At 37.2% G+C, this 21,663-nt stretch overlaps 1 protein-coding gene across 4 annotated transcripts; it reads right to left on the bottom strand.

Moving 5' to 3' along the window:
- Positions 1-3,584: 3,584 nt before the first annotated feature.
- LOC141899436 (uncharacterized) lies at positions 3,585-18,104 on the bottom strand. 4 transcript variants are annotated; one of them, XM_074785742.1, is made up of 13 exons: positions 15,337-15,494; positions 15,139-15,244; positions 13,648-13,867; positions 13,014-13,169; positions 12,729-12,918; positions 12,540-12,608; positions 11,910-12,041; positions 11,360-11,461; positions 9,704-9,831; positions 9,381-9,446; positions 8,627-8,702; positions 8,116-8,211; positions 3,585-7,084 (listed from the first exon to the last, which is right to left on the bottom strand). In XM_074785742.1, the coding sequence occupies exons 3-13, from the start codon at positions 13,812-13,814 to the stop codon at positions 7,016-7,018; spliced, it is 1,251 nt and encodes a 416-aa protein (XP_074641843.1). In that variant the 5' UTR covers positions 13,815-13,867; positions 15,139-15,244; positions 15,337-15,494; the 3' UTR covers positions 3,585-7,015. The 4 variants fall into 4 exon arrangements, with proteins under 4 accessions (XP_074641843.1, XP_074641841.1, XP_074641842.1 ...); XM_074785740.1 differs by lacking the exons at positions 15,139-15,244; positions 15,337-15,494 and adding an exon at positions 17,985-18,104; XM_074785741.1 differs by having other exon boundaries at positions 15,139-15,498.
- Positions 18,105-21,663: the final 3,559 nt, after the last annotated feature.

Consider the following 21,663-nt stretch of genomic DNA (forward strand, 5'->3'; position numbering starts at 1 on the left):
ATATAAACGCACGCAGCTGTGTCATCTTTTAAAACAATATAGTAGGTTGCATGTGCGCAGATCGATTTAATTTTCTGTTTTACTTGGCATTTTTACAAAATCTAGATTAGTTCAACAGCAAATCCCCTAGAATAAGATTGAAACCCAAACAGATTTAAAAGTTTTAAAATCAAAAATTTATTCGATCAAAAATTATCTAAAAGACACGACGTTTCAAACGGTCGAGAGATCACACCTGATGATGATGATGAGGTATTCAGTGGATTTTACCTTGTGATCTTAGTTCTCCACGTTCGAGTGTGGTTATTCTGCCAAACCCTCTAGAAATGTTCACATAATGCAGATATATTTATTCTCATAGACTTGAAATTTAAGTGTATGCATATAATTTATATATTGGGTCGGAAGCCATGTGGTGCGACTGAAGATCTACGAAGAATTTTGCGTTGCACATGTTCTATACACGTATACCAAATATTGTAGAAATTTAGGAATGGAAACCGTATTGATCTTAGTGGAAAGTAAATGCCCACTTGTAGCTTGTCGGCATTGTTCTCATTTGAGAAAATAACAAGCTGTCTCACCGTGCGGCGATCCATTTTCAAGCACAATAGCACTAAACGCGTGTTCACTTGCACCTGTGACCGAATACACGCGTATCCCCGACGTCCTGCTCTTCTGGCTTATTGTGCGTGCCCGACCACCCGAAAGGTTTCGTCCAGGCGTGTATAAAAGTGTTGGCCCGCAAAAATAGTGTTTGTTCGTCGAGAATATTTCTTCTTTAACGACAGGGAAAGCTGGGTATAAATCTATAATAGTTCTTCGGGATGTTTCATTCTAAAATATCTGGCTCCAATATGTTTAATTCTAAGCCAACGAAAACGACGTCGCTTAAATTACATGTCCCGTTACTGAGGAAATAATTAGATGCCCGCGGAGGCTTCGACAATGGCGATTATAATTTCTCATTATTCCGCCCGGCTTTCGATAAGGGATAAAATATACCGACTGTGAATGGAAAATGATTGTTATTACGCTGGAAGACATTGATATTATTCCATTGTGTTGCGCGTCAGATAAATGAAATCTCTGAAACAATGGGAAACTCTTCGGCGCGACCCTTTTCACCGAACTAAGTAAATGCCTAATATCCGGTCGCGTGGAATCCCCGATCTGTTATTCTCAATCCGACCAGCGAAGTTTTCCTGATCCAACGTATTAAACGACAAAATGTAGTTGAATGTAATCATAAAATAGATTTCAGATGGGATGAGTCTGCGGGGAGCCTTTGTAGTTACATCTGACAGGTCACCATGATTCGGGTCTAAAAGTAAGATTGGTCTAGTTACGTATTTTCTGCTAGGCTGCTTCACGAGATTGTTTTAATACTGCGAACGAACATTAACCAAATTATTCTTCATTCTAATAATGCATTTTATTGAATTTTATGAGTTTAGAGGTCAAACATATTTTGGTGTAATTGGACCCAGGACTTGGGCCGTGTTAACAGAGATGTTAAATTTTCTTGGAAAGATTCTTTGTTAATTCTGCTATTTGATAATCAATGAAAGCGTCTTTCTATGAAAATTACGACGGTTTATATTTCACATTTTTTGTAGTATCTGTAGGTACGAACGGTCTGTAGAAATCTATACGCGACTGTTTTTAGGGTGCGCTGCAGCTGTGTTCACGACGACAAGGCGACCGATGTTGAAAACGTTATTGAAAATGTTAATAGAATAGGAATATCCCAAGTGAATCTAATACCGGGTTGGTGATCGCGATAATGCAGAGCCATTGTAAAATATGACACAGCTGCTACAAGTCGATAGTAGGAGAGCTTGGGTGACGTCTGGTGTTTCAATAATGTTATCTAGCTTATGCTTAATCATTGTTTCACTGCCGATGCGTGCGAGGTGGTGGATGTTACCACCGATTTCAGTCGCCGTGTTGTCCGAGAAGCGACTCGGTCGATTTCTCGACGTTTACTTCTACTCTTAAGAACGGAAAAGGATAATCTTATTCAAAAGATTTTTAGATTTGGATACTCTTGAGAGAACCGCTATTTGTCACATCCGGACGAATGCCTCGGCCAATCGTTTCTAACTATGAAAGATCGGTGGGACTTTCGTTCGCTTGCCAGAATAGCAATAGCAGCAAAAGAGTCACTTGATAATTGGAACGGATACCAGTAATTGAATTCAAAATGTCACCGAAACCTTTGACATTTTAAATGTAGTAAGTATATATACATATATATATAGATTAAATTTTAGAACATTGCCGTAGCGTATTCCGTTGTCTGAATACCTTTACGGATGAGCATTGCGCCATATTTTCGACAATCTCCAAGTTTCGACTAAGCAACTCGAAATTTTGAATTAGTAAACCGAAATTTCGTCTTTAACCATAAATTTCCACTTAATGAGCGAAATTTCACAAGGTCACAACGGGTTTTACATCAGTTTTACCGTTCTCTTCAAACCATAGGTTTAAACATTGCTGATATACGATACTGCCTTAGCATGCACGATGACGTCATTCCAAATTTCGAGTTTGAAAGTCTTTAAAAAAAAATCAAATGGCGGCAAAGCTCTTCCGCCAAAACATACCAAAATCCTTTCAAATCTTAATTGAGGCCAGTGAGCCATCGAGTGTATTACAAGATATGTGTTTTATTTTTTTAAACATTTAAGCGGCCAATCTACCGGTGATACGTGTGCATCGATTCACTCTGATGAGTGGGGATGTAATCTTGAAAAAAATCTGCCGTGCTCCGTGCCCCAATTCTTCTAAACTCTAGCATAGAAAAAGATAAGCGTTTAAGACCCAGATTTAATTTGAATATTTCTATTTCTTACAGTTCATATTGTCAGTAAGATAACTCTATCGGATTTTTTTTTCATCAGCATCGATTTTCAGAGGCGGATCCAGACGTAAGCACATGGAGCACGCGCGTAGCTTCCGTCAGTATTTTCCTGCGCCCTTTTAAAAAGAGACGGCAATTTTTCCACCCGTTACTATTGGAGCAGCTGCATATAAAGACTTGGGCCTAGCTTATATTCTATTTTATGTCACTCAAGTGCCTGGAATCGCATGAAATGCACTTATATTTCCAGGATTTTCCAAAGCCTTACATTTTTGACAGTATGTCCCTTTACTGCTTTGCGCTCCTGTCAACGTCTGCCCCGGGATCCGCTCCTGATTTTGTACCATCCTGATCAGGACAGAGTTTAGAAAAAAAAATTATCCACATCGTCCGCGCCTGCGCGTAACTTAATCGTCTGCGGAGAGGTTGTGTTGATTTGAAAATTGATAATTCACAGGGGTTTGTTTGAGAAACCAGAAACTAAGACGAATTTTTATTGGGGAATTTTATCCGAAAAATTTTGCTCTAAATGCTTTATATAAGAAATATCTAAAATGTCCATCCCGAATGGAAAACCTGGTTTTCCTAGATCAACATCGAATTGGTTGTAAAATACGAACCGTTCCGACTGTTTATAATTTTTGGAAAATCAACGCTTCACCCTGCAAAAACTTTCATCCGAAACGAATAATAAATCCAAAGTATTTTTTCATCTATATATATTTCATTCTAAACTAATCAACAAAAACAACAACATGTTATATGATTTCCTACATATCACCAGAAATGGTACATTCAAATCTTAAAGGGAAATACTATAACAACAGTCCGTTATTTAACAATACTGGATCGAAATTGGTACCTAAAAATGGCCGTCTGAATCCACGGTTATCGGGTTCGAATCCCAATAAGATGTTACGTTGTTCATAAACATTACATTTTAGAAAGGTTGTAATAACTAATAAAAAGGTATAAAAATAGTAATTCGTGTACAAAATCATTGCTCAAAATACTAGATATAGATACTAGAGCAATCAGTTTTATTATCACAGAACTTGCGGAATACTTTTAATATTAACATTTTATCACTAACCCTGTTAAGCACCAGGATGTTATAAGTAGACACCATACTGTTCTATTCAATAAACTTCTCTTACAATTAATTAAAGCTTCTCTCCTTACAGAATATCACAGATGAACAAAAATGAGCTGTTTTGAGCTATATAGAATGCAATTAATGTACAAACAAAGGATATTAGGCAAAAAATGATGCGTTGTTACTGTAATCGACCGGGTCACTTTTGTAAACTGCAATAAAATTATCACCATTTCATTCCTATAACTCACTGCCCGGTTATTGTAAGCTTGATCACGAATTTGTGTGTAATGTACGTACAGGGCAGGGGCGGATCTAGGGGGGTGAATACGGTGGCTAGCCACCCCCTCAAATGCCTTCCAAAAAGTTATCATAAGAGGCTTTTTCGTGTAAATAGCCTATCTCAAAGAAGATGAAATAAGAATGTTAGCTGCCTCAGAATCAGAACTCACAGTAGCGTTGTGACTATGTATTATATACCAAGTATGCTACGAGCAATCATCGAGACAAGCTCCCCCGTCTCACGACCTTCGGTCGCTCGGACTTCGCCGCTGAGTGGCTCGCTAGTCGCAGTCTCTTCATTACGTTTTGTCAGCCAACCCCTTTGAAAAATCCGCCCCTGCAGGTTATAAAGCCGGCCTGCCCGATAAACTTTTAAGCTCGACAGAAATGAGAAACTAGGTATAAATTTGTTCTAGCCTAGCAGCGAATAGGCCTCCTCAAATTCTAACAGTTTTGAAGGTCCGTCTTAAAATTCACAAACCGTTCTCACGAGTGGTGACGTTAGGAATGATATTGGAAGAGTATCGTAATTGCATATTCTATCCATAATAATAATTTCGCCTCAGAAACAGGCTCAACGTGCAGCATTTTATCTAATTAAAACTAACAACAGATCAGGTATTGGAGAATCAGGTCAGCCATGATTCGCTTTGAGCCTTTTAATCATCTTATTCACTCGCTCCCGATCTCGACAATATACAATGTTACACATATATAAACACAATACACCGATCAATTCAATATCATCTGATGATCGTTTTATGGATTATTAATAATTTTGCAACAGCTGGTTCATCTTGAATAAACATCGCCCGGTTCGATGGAACTGTACTGTACTCCATGAAGGAGGTTACAAAAATCCTCTATCATTTTCGTCAAACGAATAGAGAGCATCATTTAATACTGCGGTACGAATTTCAAGAGATTCAGCGGCGAAATCTCACAGCGGGACTCGTCACAATAGATAGCGAATGAATAAAACCAATATCCAACGACCAACCAGTCATCGATGCTGGCTTTATTCATTCACTATCAATTGTGACAAGTCCCTGTGCAAAATCTAAGGGTCTTAACCATTTCTAGGGCCACAGGAAAATGCTTTTTTCCAGAATTTTCAACAAAATCATGCCATAATTTTTTTTACAGAAAATGCCTTTTTTCAGAATTTTCAACAAAATTATGCCTTATTTCACAGAAAACGCCCTTTACAAGATTTTTTTTTCGATATGGATCACCCCTTTGTATACATGTCACATATAAGAGAACTGTAAAAGCATAAAATGAACTGTAGAAGTCTGACATTATAAGGTGGTGATTCTCATCATGGTGGAGAACGAATTTCAGGGCCGTACATAGCGGGGGCAGCTTCCAGAAATTTTTTATAAGTGCCCTTTTCGCGAATATTATTCCTACGTATATCCAACAGAATTGCCCTTTTTCGGGTTTCTCTCTTGTGCCCCCAAAATCCATACGCCAGGTACAGCCATGAATTTCGACCAGGAAATATCACCGTGACATATTTTCATTTAGTCAAATGTACCGAGAAATATTTACAAATCGATGACTCGTGCTTCGCCTCTCGACGTACCGGCAAAAATAAAAATAACGATCAATGACTGCACCGGAGTTCATGTAATCATATATATGCGTGCTATGGTTGCGCAGTCAGATATTTCAATTTGTGAAATTGAGAAATCGAATTCATACCGTAATGAAATAACTAATTAAGCGTAGTGCTTCAGCTCCTCGAGTTCACGGTGACAGCTGTCATCGATGCTAGATATATATATCGCGTCATCTGTGTTTTACATGTTTCGATAACCGGTAAAGATGGTGCCACCGGATAACGGGCAGACGCATTCATCGAACTTTATTCGGGTCACACAATGTCTGCCAGTATTCAAGACATCAGCCGTGATCACTCAAACAAATTTGGCCTGGAACAAACTGTTCACACGAATGAAAAATGGGCCTGAGCCTGTTTGGCCGGGCCCGAGCCAAATTTTAGCATGAGACAAATGATCGTGTTTGAATTGCAGCTGGTACCGGAATTGACCCACTTCCCTTTGTTTGAGCATTGTTTAGTATCGAGTGAGTGGTTTACATGTGAGCGCGCTCTCTAATTATAGGCACAGGCCAAATTTGGCTCCCGCCTGATCCGTGCCAATTTGGGCCATGCCAAATCGTCTCCATGTGTTCGAGGCTATTAGTTTTCTTTTATTACGTATGCAGACAGAAAATTCCAAGCACCATGTATTTCATAGAATCTCTTCTCATGTTGGAGTTCTTTGCTCGGAAAATTGATTCGTTAAATAGTTCAATTTTTGAAGATAAGAATAGTCACAATTAATCTAACCCATCTGTAGAACATTCTGTCCTGTCCTTAACAATAAACTCAAACAATAACCGATTTGTAAATATCATATATCAACAAACCTCCCGAGTTTAACAGTAATCAGAGTTTATCAGATCCAACTTGAGCAGAGCCTATTCTAGAACGTAGATAGTGCATGCAGATCATTGGAGTATACTCAGAATTTTTTCCAACTGTAAAAAGTCAGTTTGAATTTCAACCCCTTGTCTGCCGTGCACATTCTTATGTATTAACAGAAATTCATAGACTTTATGAATTTTTGGTATTAACCATAGAGGGGAAAATCTAGACCCCTCCATCTCGTGCATAAACTAATAAATGAACCAGATTGGCTCCTATAATCCTGGTGCTTTCTTTCATATTTTTGATGATTCCTGATAGAGTATCGCCAGTTTTAAGCGTTGCGCTCCTGATCTCTTTTGGTTTGTTCAACTGTCAGTTGATTGAATGCGTGTCGCAACACCTGAAATATAGAAAAAAAGAAGCAGACTGTTATGCAATCAAACAAGAACGAATCGCTGTTTTTCTATCTACGACGTACAATTCATTTAATTTATTCATTAAGCATTTTGGGGGCGAAGCACGATACAATAATTACTCTTATGTCTCCGATGAAAAACCTGGCCCTCGCACACCCCACGAGCTTGTTAGTTCATCGTACATGTGCATAGCCGAATTGTGTATATAGACAATAGAAAATTATTCCAATATGGACAGCTGATTAAACAGCAAGTAAATCATCATTGCGACAACATGAATGTGCTCCCAATGGCTGCAAAAAAGCACTTATCTACTAAAAACTGTCAAAAAGTCTTACATCAGCACTTAGAACATAACCTCTATGTTTTTAAGAAAATATATACATAATTACTGGCAGAAAAAATACATTCAACGAAGTTGAATGAGTGTTGGAGTAGTGAGGGTAAATATGGTTCCTCTTCTATTTTCGAAACCCCAAATAGTGCAATGGATGAAATCAATGCGAATATGAATTCCCAAATCGTCCCATTTTTTGACGCCGTACAAACCGTTACAATAATGTTTATATTCATTGATACCTAGTATGCGTAAGGGGCTGTGTGAATCGATGTACACTATGTCATCAATATTGGCATTTCAAAATAACAATCATAATTTTGCACTTATTTTGTGATTCAATATATTTCATAACTCTTATTATTCAAATTTTGGTATTTGTTTCTAGAGAGGATGTGCACTACGTCATCAATATATCGGGGCTAGACTGGTTGCTAGTGAATTCAATTCAATTATCGTTATATTCAAATTCAAAATAACTTTATTGATCGATAATATTATGAATTCATATCATATTATTCATTGTCGACGATATTACGCAATATATGTGTTATTTTTCAATGTGTTAATAAACTTTCAAGTTGTCTTCTTCATTAATGATTTTCTCGAGCTAGCAAGTGGAGTGAAATATTAATGCGACTAATGACACCAGCGGTGACATTCATCATATAGGCCTACCTCGTCGGTATCACGAATTTCTGATTGCAAATGATTCTTCTTGTGTTTCTCATGTTCTGGAGTTATAGGCAGACCGTACTGAGATGGCATCGGAACCTGAATCAAGGCAAAGATTTCGCAAATATTTCATAAACTTCATATGGATAGTAGAATAACCACATTCAAATGTGGAGAGCAGATATTTAGACAAAAACCCACTATATACAGATTTAAAAAGTTTTAAAATCGAGAATTCATTCAATCAAAAATTAATCAAAAAGCCACAAAGTTTCAAACTCTCAGTAGAGATCATTATCAGGTGTGAACGATGATCTCTAGTGTAAGTTTGAAATATCGGGTCATTTTAATAACTTTTAGATTGAATAAATTCTTCATTTAAAAAACTTTTAAAATCTAGAGTAGATCTAAAAGTAGAGGGTTAAATCTGAAAATAGAGGGTTTTATTTTAGTTCATATTTACAATAAATTTTTAGTTTAAGGTGATTCAACGAAATGTTTGCTCTTTTTTTACCTCTTTGACTTTTTCCAAAAGACCGTGTGGTTGCACTATCACTTTTGGGAAATTTTCAGGTAAATGACTCAAGTGACTACAAAAAAATAAAATAATTTTACCATACAGCAATGAGTTTTTACAATAAGTCAAAAGTTTTATGTCAAATTCATTTCTGTATCAGTCTAGGTTTCTCAATAATGAAAAATATACAGACAAGTCATCACATTCTTTAAGTGGTCCTAATTTGAAGGCATTTCCAATTCAATTCTATGGACTTTTTATTTGGACTTCGTGTGAAACTGACTAAAGAAATAATGATCAAATCATGTCGACAATATGACTAAGTAGACTTAATTCGACAAGTCAGGATACCTATGTTGATTTTTTGCGATATTGGTCTACCCGTAACAAAAATCAACAAACATATCTCGACATTACAAGTAAAGTCGTGATAATTGATTTGACGGTATGGTAACATCGAGATATAGATATCGACATTGGTAAAAATTATGATCAGTATCACGATTGATCTTGATAAGTTATCACGATATCGAGATAATTGAGATAACGCGTTATATCGACTTAAATATATCGATAAATCGCGATATATCGTGTTTTGCCGAGATAATTTTATCATGATATTTTCTCTAGAGGGATTCACAAAAGTTCCCAATTCATTTCCGTACAATTCGCTAAACTTGAGTCGTCATGAAAATTTAGACAGGTTTCAACGGGGACATTATGTCAGTGCGAAAATTCGAAATAAACCTACGCAATACAAGCTTCACTTTCCCCTTTCATTCTTTGTTCATACTCAGCAAATTCTTGTTGTCTCATTCTGCAAAACATAAATATACTCTTCTTACAGACCTGCCGACCTATCAATTACCACATCAGGGACTTGGACATTGTATTTTCTAGAAAGGATTTCTTCAAAGGTATATGGATGACCCTACCAAATGGCTGCCTTATCCGAGAAATGCTTTTTCTTTTCTTCTCGACCCCAGCCTGCCAATTTTCGTGGCTGCCTCAGATACACCCGGTACAGCATGATCGCTGCGATAAAATTTTCAATAAACAGGTTTTAAGACTTACAAGATTCGTCTCTGTAATAAAGCTATATCTTCCATCATCACCTGTCGTTCATGATGTATTTGTTCATCGTGGATTTGTTTCGCAACATCTGCGATTGACTGGACATTTTCAATCAACGTTTTCTCCGTCTGTAAATAAAAATAGTGGGATATATGCTAAGAATTCGAATATTTTGATTCTGATGGGAATTTATTTGGGCTGCCGTTGTGCGACAAACATGGAAAATGTTAAGATTTTCATAAAAACCTTAACATCAGGTGACCTAGCTCAGTCAGGTTTTGTGATGCATACCCGATGCAGGTTTAAGGACCAGAATGGACTTGCGATGAACTAAAACATCAATTTTTAATCCATTTTACACTACATTCAAGGATTCCCAAAAATTCTTCATTGAAAGTAGTTGCATCAAAGAAAAGAAAGAGACACCATTTTTTGTAAAAAACAAATAAAACAATATGCAGCTCCATGGCTACCAAATGAAGTTTTTTCAAATCATCAATTTATGGATTGTAGGCATGGAAACACATAATTGAACATTCAAATTATGGCGTCACTATTCTCTATTCCATCTAAAGAGTTGAAATAGACATTAGACAGTCAACCCCCAAAATATAGCCAGTCCTGCCCAATGTCAAGTTTATTCTGTGAACAGGCGTTGACTCCAAATAAAAATTCGCTGTAAAAGATCACCAATCATTCTCCAAAAAAAAAAATATAAAAGTTTGAACGAAAGACTTGAATGAATTCAGTCGAAACGAATTGATACAATAGAATTGTTCTAGCAATATAAACCAGCTAAAACGATACTGACACCGACAACTCATTTCTGGTATGGAGTGGAGTATGCTAGGCTCACAGTGCACCTGTCCACTTAAATCCACTTACATAACAAACACTCGGGCAGGCACATGTTCACGACTGCGCCAGGCAGGCTGTTCAAATTGTGTATTATTCCATATACACAGAAATACGCATAAAAGGCATTCACAGTCTCAATTATCCCCAGAAGCTGAACTAAGAAAAAGCCATCTACATCATGCAAGTTGGTGTGGAACCCATGTTCAAGACAAATACCCGGTAGCTTTTTGAAAATATTGATAAATCTTAGGACAGCGGTAGCCATTTAGTGGTGACAGAATGTTAGATATTGTTGTGAAACTATACCAGCCAAGCACATTTTGCTTGAAGTTTCATTTACACTTACCAAATTAGGACCGAACATATGATTCAAGACTACATGGTATATAGACTCGACATTTTGCACACCCCTGCACCCTCCCCTTGGGTCTGCGCCGCCAAATTGGCCGTCAATTCAATGCAAGATTTAAATGACAGATTCCCGAAATCTGTAGATGACCAGATTATCTTGGTATGTTGTTATGTATGGCAATTCTCTGAATTCACTGACCATCAAAACAAACTATGACATCATCATGAATAAGATCTCTATACATGCCTACAGTTCATCACCGTAAATATAAAACAGAATATTCCATTCCATCTATCGTTGAAATATGTAATTACCAGAAGGCTTTTAATTACCAGATCTTTTTAAAACAGAAGGCCAGCTTTGAAGAATTCATACCACAATGTCTGATGGTAGGTGGTTCATTGACAGCAGATTGATATAACATCGATATATTTCAATAGACTCACCGACATCTTTCCAATTCTGACATTTTGCCCGTCTAAAAAGTTTATCGTAGTAGCTGATATCATTGCTTCGCGGTAACGTTTGTGCCCTTGCATTGGATTACCCTGAAGTATATATGTACGTGGTCAATTCAATGAAATCATGTAGCTCAAAAGCTTATCTATGGCATTTATTGTTTGAACGGAAAAGCCCAATTCATCCAGAAATACTCAACTAACAGCATTCGTGTTCAACAAACAAAATTGTATATAACAAACATAAAAGAGGATTATAAATAATATCTGTAGTACGTGCTAGTTTTTACTACTATACAGGGCAGTAAGTATCCACTGGATCCAGTTCCACAGTTCTGAGTTAAGATTTGACGCAGAGTAAACTCATTGAAAATGAACTAATTTCAACGCAGAGTTAACTCGCAACACTGTGGAACTGGATCCTGGATTTTATCATAATCTTGATTAACCTGATACTGATTAGAGACTGGTTTCCCAGCCAGCAATTTCCTGCCGGCTCGAAATTGACCCCTAACTGGAATCAAACGTTGAATCTTACCCGGAATGAGACGAGTTCCAGTTTACCGAGACGCCGGAGGCTTTCGCACGTTCCGACGAGATCTTCGATCAGGTTCTCATCGGCGTTTATGCTGACGAGTTCCGTGCAAGCAGACGTGGGAAGAATGGATTTCTGAATTAATACGGTAACAACATTGAACAACGATGCATGAGTACGGCAAAGAAATTCAATGCTTTAACGCAATTCCGAAGCAATGCATGATTTTCATTTTACCAGGGCCGAGTTTCACGAAAAAGTTGAACTAAAATGTTTGGTTTTCGTAATTGACATTGGGTTACTTCATGATTTCGTTTTGAAAACAATTCAAACTTAAACTGTTTTAAGCTAAAACCTTGTTTTAAGCTGCTTAAACTTTTACGTGAAACTAAACCCTGCATGATTGGTTTCGTAGTTAGATCTGACAGTGGAACCAGTTTAGTTGTACTTTCAGATAAGAAGACAAGGGAAAGATCAACATCAAAAGTCAATTCTCAATTATCCACCACATTGTTAGAACCAATGCCTTGTTGACGGAGAACTGAACATCTGGGCAGAAAAACGGAGGGTAGTGGCAGTGTTCATTGGAAGAAAGGGACGGCTCCCGAATCGACGTTTAGATTCAGCACTTACGATTTTATTCTTCTGTATGAATAATTCGCGTAAATTTGCGAGTACGTGGATTCCTTCGAGAGTTTCGATCTGCAATTCAATCACCCATTTATGTTAATCATCAAAGACACCGACAGAATATCAAGAATATCAAGATCCTGAATGAAAATTCCAAGTTCCAAAAGAACTGTCGCAAAAGAACAAACTTACGTCGTTATGATCCAAATGCAATTTCGTTAGATTCGATAGAATAGGCATGTCTTTGATATCTACGATGCGATTCATGCTCAAGTGAAGCTCTCGAAGTTCTAAACACCGAGAAAGACTGATCACCGATTGCAGAAAATTGTGCGACAAATTCAAGCACCTCAGTTGTCGACAGACTTCGATACCGCTGCAACTGAAAAATGAAGGTCATGGTAATCGATTTTTTGAAAATTGAGAAAAGTAGGCAACTTTGTGTTTTTCGAATGGAACTTATTACTAATAACTTACTTTGTTATTCTGTTGATCGATGCGTTCAAACTACGGAGGTTGTGGAAGTGAACGAGTCCGTCGTAATCCAGTATACGAATGTCATTCACCGATATATCTAGATGTAGTATCTTAGACGGCTGATCTATTGGCGACGTGACTTTAGGTTGAACAGCTCTGAAACATCCATAGTATAGTATAGTCAATATCTATTTACTCATTACAGTGAGTTTTACAAGCAGGTCGGATAGGAAACATAATTCAGGTAACAAAACTTTTCCAGTGTGATGGCAGATTAAGAGTAGAGATCATTCAATTATAACGTAGGTACCCATAAAATTTGAATTGTTCAACCCACCTCGTAGCCTACACAAAATTTTTTCGTATACATTAAGCATTACAGGTTGCAACTGCACTGACTCCACTCCCTTCCCCCAATGCGTACATAATAAATGAATGACCCTGTATGCAACCAATACAAGTTATACAAACAAGGTTCAATGCGCGACACCGGTAGTTCTGTCGCTGGCGCCCGAGAAGAAACTAAATCTACTCAATCGTACTACACTTCATCATACGTTCTCGGGTTTTAGTTTATCTAAGATTTTCCAAATTCTGGAAAAAGATACGCTCAAAAAGTGAAGTGTGGACTTACCGATCATTAAACCACCGAAATCCGTAACGCAGTGTATTCAACTGACACATTTTCAAAACTAACTGTAAATACGACACGTTCGATTTCGAGACGTCCCATGAATCCGGTATATTTGAAATATGCGACAGTTTCTTTTCGACGAGTTCTCTGGAGATATACGTCGCCATAGCAAACAGTGGCACTTCAATTTTCAAGTTCCAGAGGCCAGATAGTGGAAAGACTGAAATGGAAGTGCCATTTGATACAACATATTTCTATTCAAGAACTTTGCATTTTTGGCTTAATTATTGTGGGATTTCTTGCGTTTATTCATCATACACGGATATTGTGTATCTTAGCGACTCGTAAAGTGGTGCAGTAGAGCTAAAAAATGTATGCCTTACGACAATAGTCAATAGTCTCTGGTTTAGTTCAGGGTCCCTATAGATCATTCATCCCTGGATATGAGGAATTTTCAAAGATTTGAAGGAGAAAATTTCACTATAAAGAATTGTCTGCATCTCTTTCCTGACCTATCCCAATTACAGCAGACTCCTCAAAAATCTGTTCTGTTTATCTGGGTAAATTATCAATTAGGGGTTGCGATCAATAGCGATATGACTGACACTCAGTGAAGTGTATGCCATTGGAGTTTTAATATACCGGTAGTTGGATAGACAATTGGATAGATTTGTCAAACAAACCACTAAAGCCCAGAATCATGAAAGCGTTCTAAAACCTCATTAGACTCAGTGGCATTGGAACGGCAGCTTGAATGAACATCCAAAAATATACGTCTAGTTCAGGTGAGCTAAGAAGTTAGGTAGTACTAAACACCGACCAAAACTGTCCAAAACTGTCTGATACCGACCAAAAGCTGTCCAATACCGACCAAAAGCTGCCAAACACCCATCAAAATCCTCCCAACCAAAATTCCTGGTCTCATTTGACAGTGTGGATAAAATCAGCGGAAATCTTGCCCAACCCACCATCCACGATTTCATGAATCATGTATATCCGGTGTTAACCGCCAAATTGAAACTTCGTCCTTGGCCAGATTTCTCAAGTTTCCATTCCCAAAAGCCGAATAAAAATCAAGAATCAAAACTCTAATAAAAGTTTGAATCTGTTCTAAATCTACATAATATCTAATATCTGTTTAAATCTACAGTACGATTTCAATTAGTTAGTTACCTAATCGTTGGTGGTAAGCTTTTATAATCGGATGGGCTTATACCAACGTTAGGGATGACAAGGGCCAAAACACGGTTGAAAAAAGTAACACTTCAAAAATTAGTCAGTAACCTGTCTGTGGTTTAGTTTCACAATCGGATATTTTCACAAACCACAGTCAGGAATGGGAAGGTCATTTTTGTATGAAATCTTCGTCAGCCAATTTGACTGACGAGTAATTTGCCTGGCATTTCATTGTCTCTTAAGATATCCGTCTAATTTTTGTTGTAATCGACGCACAACAGATTCGTAGTTTGTCTGATACCTATAACACCTCACCTGACGATCTTAATCCATGTGCAAATCGGCCGTAAAGTGAGAGTAAATTTCCGTCGGGTCAACAGCTGCCATTTTGAAAATTACTGGAGGTGGTGGCACCTGTGGACTGAGGCCAGGACAACAGCACAAACTAACGAAGCGAAACGACGAAATTGAAAAAAATTAAGAAATCAACACTTATTCACATTTTTCTTTTACCAGAATTTATTATTTCATAATTTAATATGGAAAACCTGAAGATTTAAAATATAAGTTGGAAAACCATCAAAAATAAAAATTGTCGTTTCGCCTTGGAAGTTTTATATAAATCCTTGTAGGTCCCCTTGTCTTATCATGCCACATGTGCAATACAGAGAAATGGCGGCCAATGGCGAAATTGGTGGAGAAATTAATTAATTTCTCAAAATAATGTTGATTAACCACTCGAAACATACATGAAATTGGATTATTTCGAAAGGTACCTGTGTTAGATTGTGAATTAAGCCATTAATTTTGGACTGAAGTGAATATAAAGTATATTTTTGAAGTGTTACTTTTTTCAACCGTGTTTTGGTCCTTGTCATCCCTAACGTTATAAGCCCATCCGATTATAAAAAGCTTACCACCAACGATTAGGTAACTAACTATTCAAAAATATACTTTCTATCCACTTCAGTCCACAATTAATGGCTTATTTCACAAACTTACACAGGTACCTTTCGAAATAATCCAATTTTATGCATGTTTCGAGTGGTTAATCAACATTATTTTGAGAAATTAATTAATTTCTCCACAAATTTCGCCATTGGCCGCCATTTCTCAGTATTGCACATGTGGCATGATAAGACAAGGGGACCTACAAGGATTTATATAAAACTTCCAAGACGAAACGACAATTTTTATTTTTGATGGTTTTCCAACCTATATTTCAAATCTTCGTGTTTTCCTTAATTAATATTTAAATAATAAATTCTGGTAAAAGAAAAATGTGAATAAGTGTTGATTTCTTAATATTTTTCAATTTCGTCGTTTCGCTTTGTTAGTTTGTGCTGTTGTCCTGGCCTCAGTCAAGTTCAAGTTCAAGTTCAAGTTCAAATTTATTTCACAGAAAGCATGACAGGCTATGTACACAGGTTGAGAGAAAACAAACAATAAAATTTACAATTTTTTTAAACAAAGCACAATTATAAAAGAGAGAGAGAGGACAGTAGCTTTCAGTGTGGGCCAAGCAAAGCCTTTAGGCCGCTGTCGCAAGCACCCAGGGAAAAAAAACGAAAGGGAAATGAAGAAATAAAGTGGAAGGAAATGAAAGTTGATGATTTTTGATAATTTCAGGAGAGTTTATATGAGTAAGCTAGAGGGTTCAGGAGAGTGAGCAATTATAACAATTAGGGTTATTACATTGATGGATATCATTGTAGGTGGAGGTGAGATATGGTCTGAGTTTACGTTTTAAATTTTGTTTGCTTGTTTGTAGGATATCATTGGAAAAAGGTAGTTTTTGCCAGATGTTTGAAAGAATGTTTTGAGGTGAATTTTGATGCGGGGTTGGCGGTGTTTGTTTTGAAAATAAAGAATATGCGTGGTCTAAATATATGCTTTTTCTGATGTTGACTAAAGGAGATAAGTTTTCCGCGGTGAAGTAATTAGAAAAGTAATGGGGTGAAGATTTGATGGTGTTTTGAATAAAAAGTGCAGTTTTAAGGATGAGGACATCATTGATTTTGAGGATTTCAAGATTTTTAAAAAGTGGGTCTGTGTGTGCAGTGTACTTAGAGTTGGTGATTATTCGAACAATCTTCTTTTGGATTAGGAGGCATTTTTTATTATAAGGCGAGTGGCCCCAAGCCAACAAGCCATAGTTCAAATGAGGATAGACTAAGGTGTAGTAAAGAGAAAGTAAATTTTGTGTGTCTAGGATGTTTTTAGTTTTGTTTATGATACCAGTAATTTGTGAAATTTTCTTGTGTATTTTGTCGATATGTGGTTTCCAGTTCAGATTTTCATGTATTGTCAAGCCGAGGAAATCTATTTGTTTTACTCTTTCAAGTTCAAAGTTGCCTATTTTGATTTGTTGTATGTGGTTTATGAATGGTCTTCTCTGATAATTATGAAATATGATATATTTAGTTTTGTTCAGATTAGGGGTTAGTTTATTAGCGATAAGCCAGTCATTCAATATGTTTAGGTCATAATTGATATACTGTATGAGTGTGTTGAGGTGTGTATGAGAAGCAATGCAATTTGTATCGTCAGCGAATAATATGTACTTCATGTTTACCGTGGAGGCATAGATATCATTGATGTAAATTAGAAAGAGGAGTGGACCTAGGATGGAACCCTGGGGTACACCGATGTTTGAGGATAGTGTAGAGGAGTTGTAGGATTTGTACGAAACGTATTGTTGACGATTAGAAAGATATGAGGAAAACCAATCTCTTGCTATTCCTCGGATGCCGTAATTCGTAAGTCCACAGGTGCCAGCACCTCCAGTAATTTTCAAAATGGCAGCTGTTGACTCTACGGAAATTTACTCTCACTTTACGGCCGATTTGCACATGGATTAAGATCATCAGGTGAGGTGTTATAGGTATCAGACAAACTACGAATCTGTTGTGCGTCGATTACAACAAAAATTAGACGGATATCTTAAGAGACAATGAAATGCCAGGCAAATTAATCGTCAGTCAAATTGGCTGACGAAGATTTCATACAAAAATGACCTTCCCATTCCTGACTGTGGTTTGTGAAAATATCCGATCGTGAAACTAAACCACAGACAGGTTACTGACTAGATTTCAATATGAAACAAAATTGGAGTTACTTTCTTTCCAGTTTCATTGACAACATTTAAATGATTTCCTTACTTAAGTCACCGACAAGAGGTTGTTTTCGAATCGCGATGTGATTTCTTGCTATGAAAAATTCAATCAAGCATTGACCGCGGCTCTGTGGTTGTTTGTTCACTTGTTTGTTTGCGTTCGTATTGCTTTACGCGGACATTACTGAATTGAATTGATTGTGTTGAAGTGTCGGAGACGGATTAGGAATGTGTAAATCAATTCAATTTTACTTAATTCACATCATATTTCGCGGATTCTCAATAATGACCCTTCTCGTCTTTTACGGATCAATCCATCTTTTAGTTTGATTTTGATGGTTTTCAAAATCGTTTGGTTAAAACCGCTTTAAACCATCTAAGACGGTTGGTGAGTTGGAGTGAATAATTGTGTGTTTGAGTGTGACCGTGCCGGCCGCACACTGGGACTGAGGCCCGGACTTGTCACAATTGGTCAGTCTGTGAACTTGAATAAAACCCGGTATCAATGACCAACCCCAGTATCCCTGTATAATAGAAAAAACTGAAGTGCCACCCTTGTTTTTTAGGGATAGTGGGGTTGATCATTGATACTGGTTTTTCATTCACCCATCAGTCAATCAGTGACGCCCTGTGATTCCACCCCTAATTTGTAGACAGCTTACCGGTCTGGCACCGACAACCAGTCTAATAATAGCTGCTTCAGTTTCTTTACAGGCTGATTTGAACGAAATACATGTACGTATGTAGGAACGAAAAATTGCATTCATGGTCTTTTGACCAAGGACTTAAAACTTAACCTAAAAAGTCGAATTCAATAACTATTAGTGGACCAATGCAACCGAAAAATCCCATTGCATTAGTCCCAACCAGGCCCTTATTATCGTTTTGCTTTTCCCTAGTTTTGAATTTCTAGATTCTAATTTGAAAACGTAAGCCAATACGGAGTTCACTGATGATTGGTACCGGGTAACCGAAAGAAAAATTCAATAAAACAAAAACCCGATATTCAAGCCTTTGTAGATTTTATTTGTATTCAGTTTTAGACACACTAACTAAGGTTATAACTCGGCAGTCACCTCTCTTAGCGTGTTTTGATATTATTTTATCGTACGAGTTACGGATGTATTTGATAATGCGTTCTGTTTGCGATTTCAACTCGTCAACATATCGGTGCTACCCCTGGATCCGCGCCTGCAAAATACCTAACTCCTCGCGTGAACAGCTATGCACAATGCTTGTAATCGAACGAAGTTTCATTTGTCATGACAAGTGCACTTTTACCAACAAAACTGCAAACGAAATGTTTATCGGCCCCGTGCTACCTCAAGTTTTTACGCCTCGGAAAGAATACCCCAAGAAAACATAAGAAAACGATATTTGAGCATTTGAAGCTTTTTTGCACGCATTCAGTTTTATACACACAAAACTATTATAAAACATACTAACTATTAAAAGACTAAACATGAAGCAACACACAAACTTTTATATATTTTCAATTAGTTATTCTAGGTATACTCATTAAACGAACGTATAAAAATAAAGACAGTTTGTTGCTGTTGGATGCTATCACAAACTAACAAATTTTTCATGCCTTCATTTGGCATTATATATTACCAGGTCAATTATCGAATTAATCCAAATCATGTGACTGATGTTCTCATGACATTATTGGAAGGAGTGGAATTATAGTCGATGAAGTTGCAGCCGCGGATGAACGTATCGGTTACGATACTAGATAGATCCGGGTCCCTGGGGTACTTTTTATCCATTCGTTGAATAGCTTCTAGAATCTGGATGTTACAATCAATCAGTTGAAATAAAATCACACGTTTCCATCCATGGTTACTATTAATGGGCGGATTTGATTATTATCTCATATGTAGGAATAAGGTTAAGTACTTCACTATGCCAATAATTGCTAATATCAGTTTTCATTTTCTTTTGGAAATCGACAATTTTCGGTCTGAGTCGCTTCAGCGATATCTCTTTGTCTGCACCGTCTATCGCTCCAGCACGGGCATACATGGGTTCGTATACTTTCTTACCATCCGCACGAAAGGTTAACTTTACCTTGCATCTATCTTTGCTGTTGGAGAAGAACCGATCGAAGAAGCAGTTGCAGTTGGTATAATCAGCTGTATGGACAGGTACAAGCCATCCTTCTTTTTTTGGTTTAGGTTTCGGGCATTCGATAGTTTTCTGGCAATCACCTTTGTTGGCGTGTTTTTTTATTATTTTATCGTACGAATTGCGGATGTATTTGATAATGCGTTCTGTTTTCGATTTCAGCTCGTCAACATATCGGTGGTATCGTTTAGTGCCTATCTCTGATTTATCATCGCGATATGTGTCGATCAGTGTTTTCACATTCGTTATAAGTAAAAGCGCGTAATTTCTAAACGATAGAAAGTTAGCTTCAATTCGCTTTACGTCATCAATCGATATCGTTGAAATAGGGGTATTTTCATGAAGGGCAAATTGCGGGAAATTAGCTATGATATCATCACTAGCGTCTATCATGCATTCGTTGACGAGCTCTTTTGTTGCTTTCTTGATACAATTACTGAATAAGTTGAATAAGACTTTATACCTTCGTTCACCGAAGTCCTTTTCTAACTTGATGATTTTTTGATCAACATATCCCACCATGTCATCCAAACGCTGGTTTACTTCGTCGGTCAGTTCACTTATGGCTTGGTTCACTTTATTCAGCATATCATTTATTGTCGGTTTCGTTACTGCGTCAAGGATGGCGAAACTAGCACCAAATACACCCAGTGCAGGTCCCAGTTTTGGAGCTACTTTCGCAAAAGAGGACGCGAATTTACTTACTAGATTAAGAGAATGCATACTGAGAGTCGCAGTTTTAGCTACTGGTCCGAGAATTTTGTTCATGAAATTCGCTTCTAATTCTGCTTTTGGCGCAGTTATTTTGCTGGGCGTGATAGCCTTTCCACCCGGTATATAATGTGTGAAACTACATCCATCACCCACGAAGCCGTTTACTTTAACTCGGTAAGTTTTGCAGCAACCACGAGCGATACACAAAGCCAGCAACAGCAAGCTCACTGCTATTTTACCTGTCATCATCCTGTTAAACGAAACATATATTTTGCATAATCGCATGGAATATCATTCATATCTGTTAAACTATTTCAGTTTTCGTGTCATTTATTGATCCGAGCTCAACAAAACGCCCGTCTAAGAAGAATATATCTGTCAATATCATTTCGAAAAAACCGTTGGAGAAATATGATCTGATATAATTTAAAACATAAGCGGAATATCTGTATTCCATGAAATACTAATCAAATGTTGGCTTAACAAATATTTCCCTATCAACACGACACCCCAATCTTGAGAATGTTTTACACTAACCTGCAGCAGATGTTGCCTTAGTCTACAGTAAATGAAGGAATGAAAAAAGAATTCCCAATTGGTCTTTATACAGCGGATCGTGATAAACGAATCGAAACGACTTATGTAACCAAGGCTGGTAGTCAAAACAGACTTTTTCTTCATGGGTGATTTTACGACATTCTGATATTATTCATGATCAAAATCAACGCTTTTGTATGCCTTAGGTCGAATCGTTAGATTCGTGAACTTATAATCGTCAGGAATGATGGGGATTTAAATTAATGACATTTTTGCAACTCTTTTCGTTATGAGAACGAGGAAACTTTTCTTACTTTTTGTAGTTAAACGAAGAGATTAATTGTAGT

The sequence above is a fragment of the Tubulanus polymorphus genome, chromosome 2 (assembly GCF_964204645.1).
Source record: "Tubulanus polymorphus chromosome 2, tnTubPoly1.2, whole genome shotgun sequence".
NCBI classification, from domain to species: Eukaryota; Metazoa; Nemertea; class Palaeonemertea; order Tubulaniformes; family Tubulanidae; genus Tubulanus; species Tubulanus polymorphus.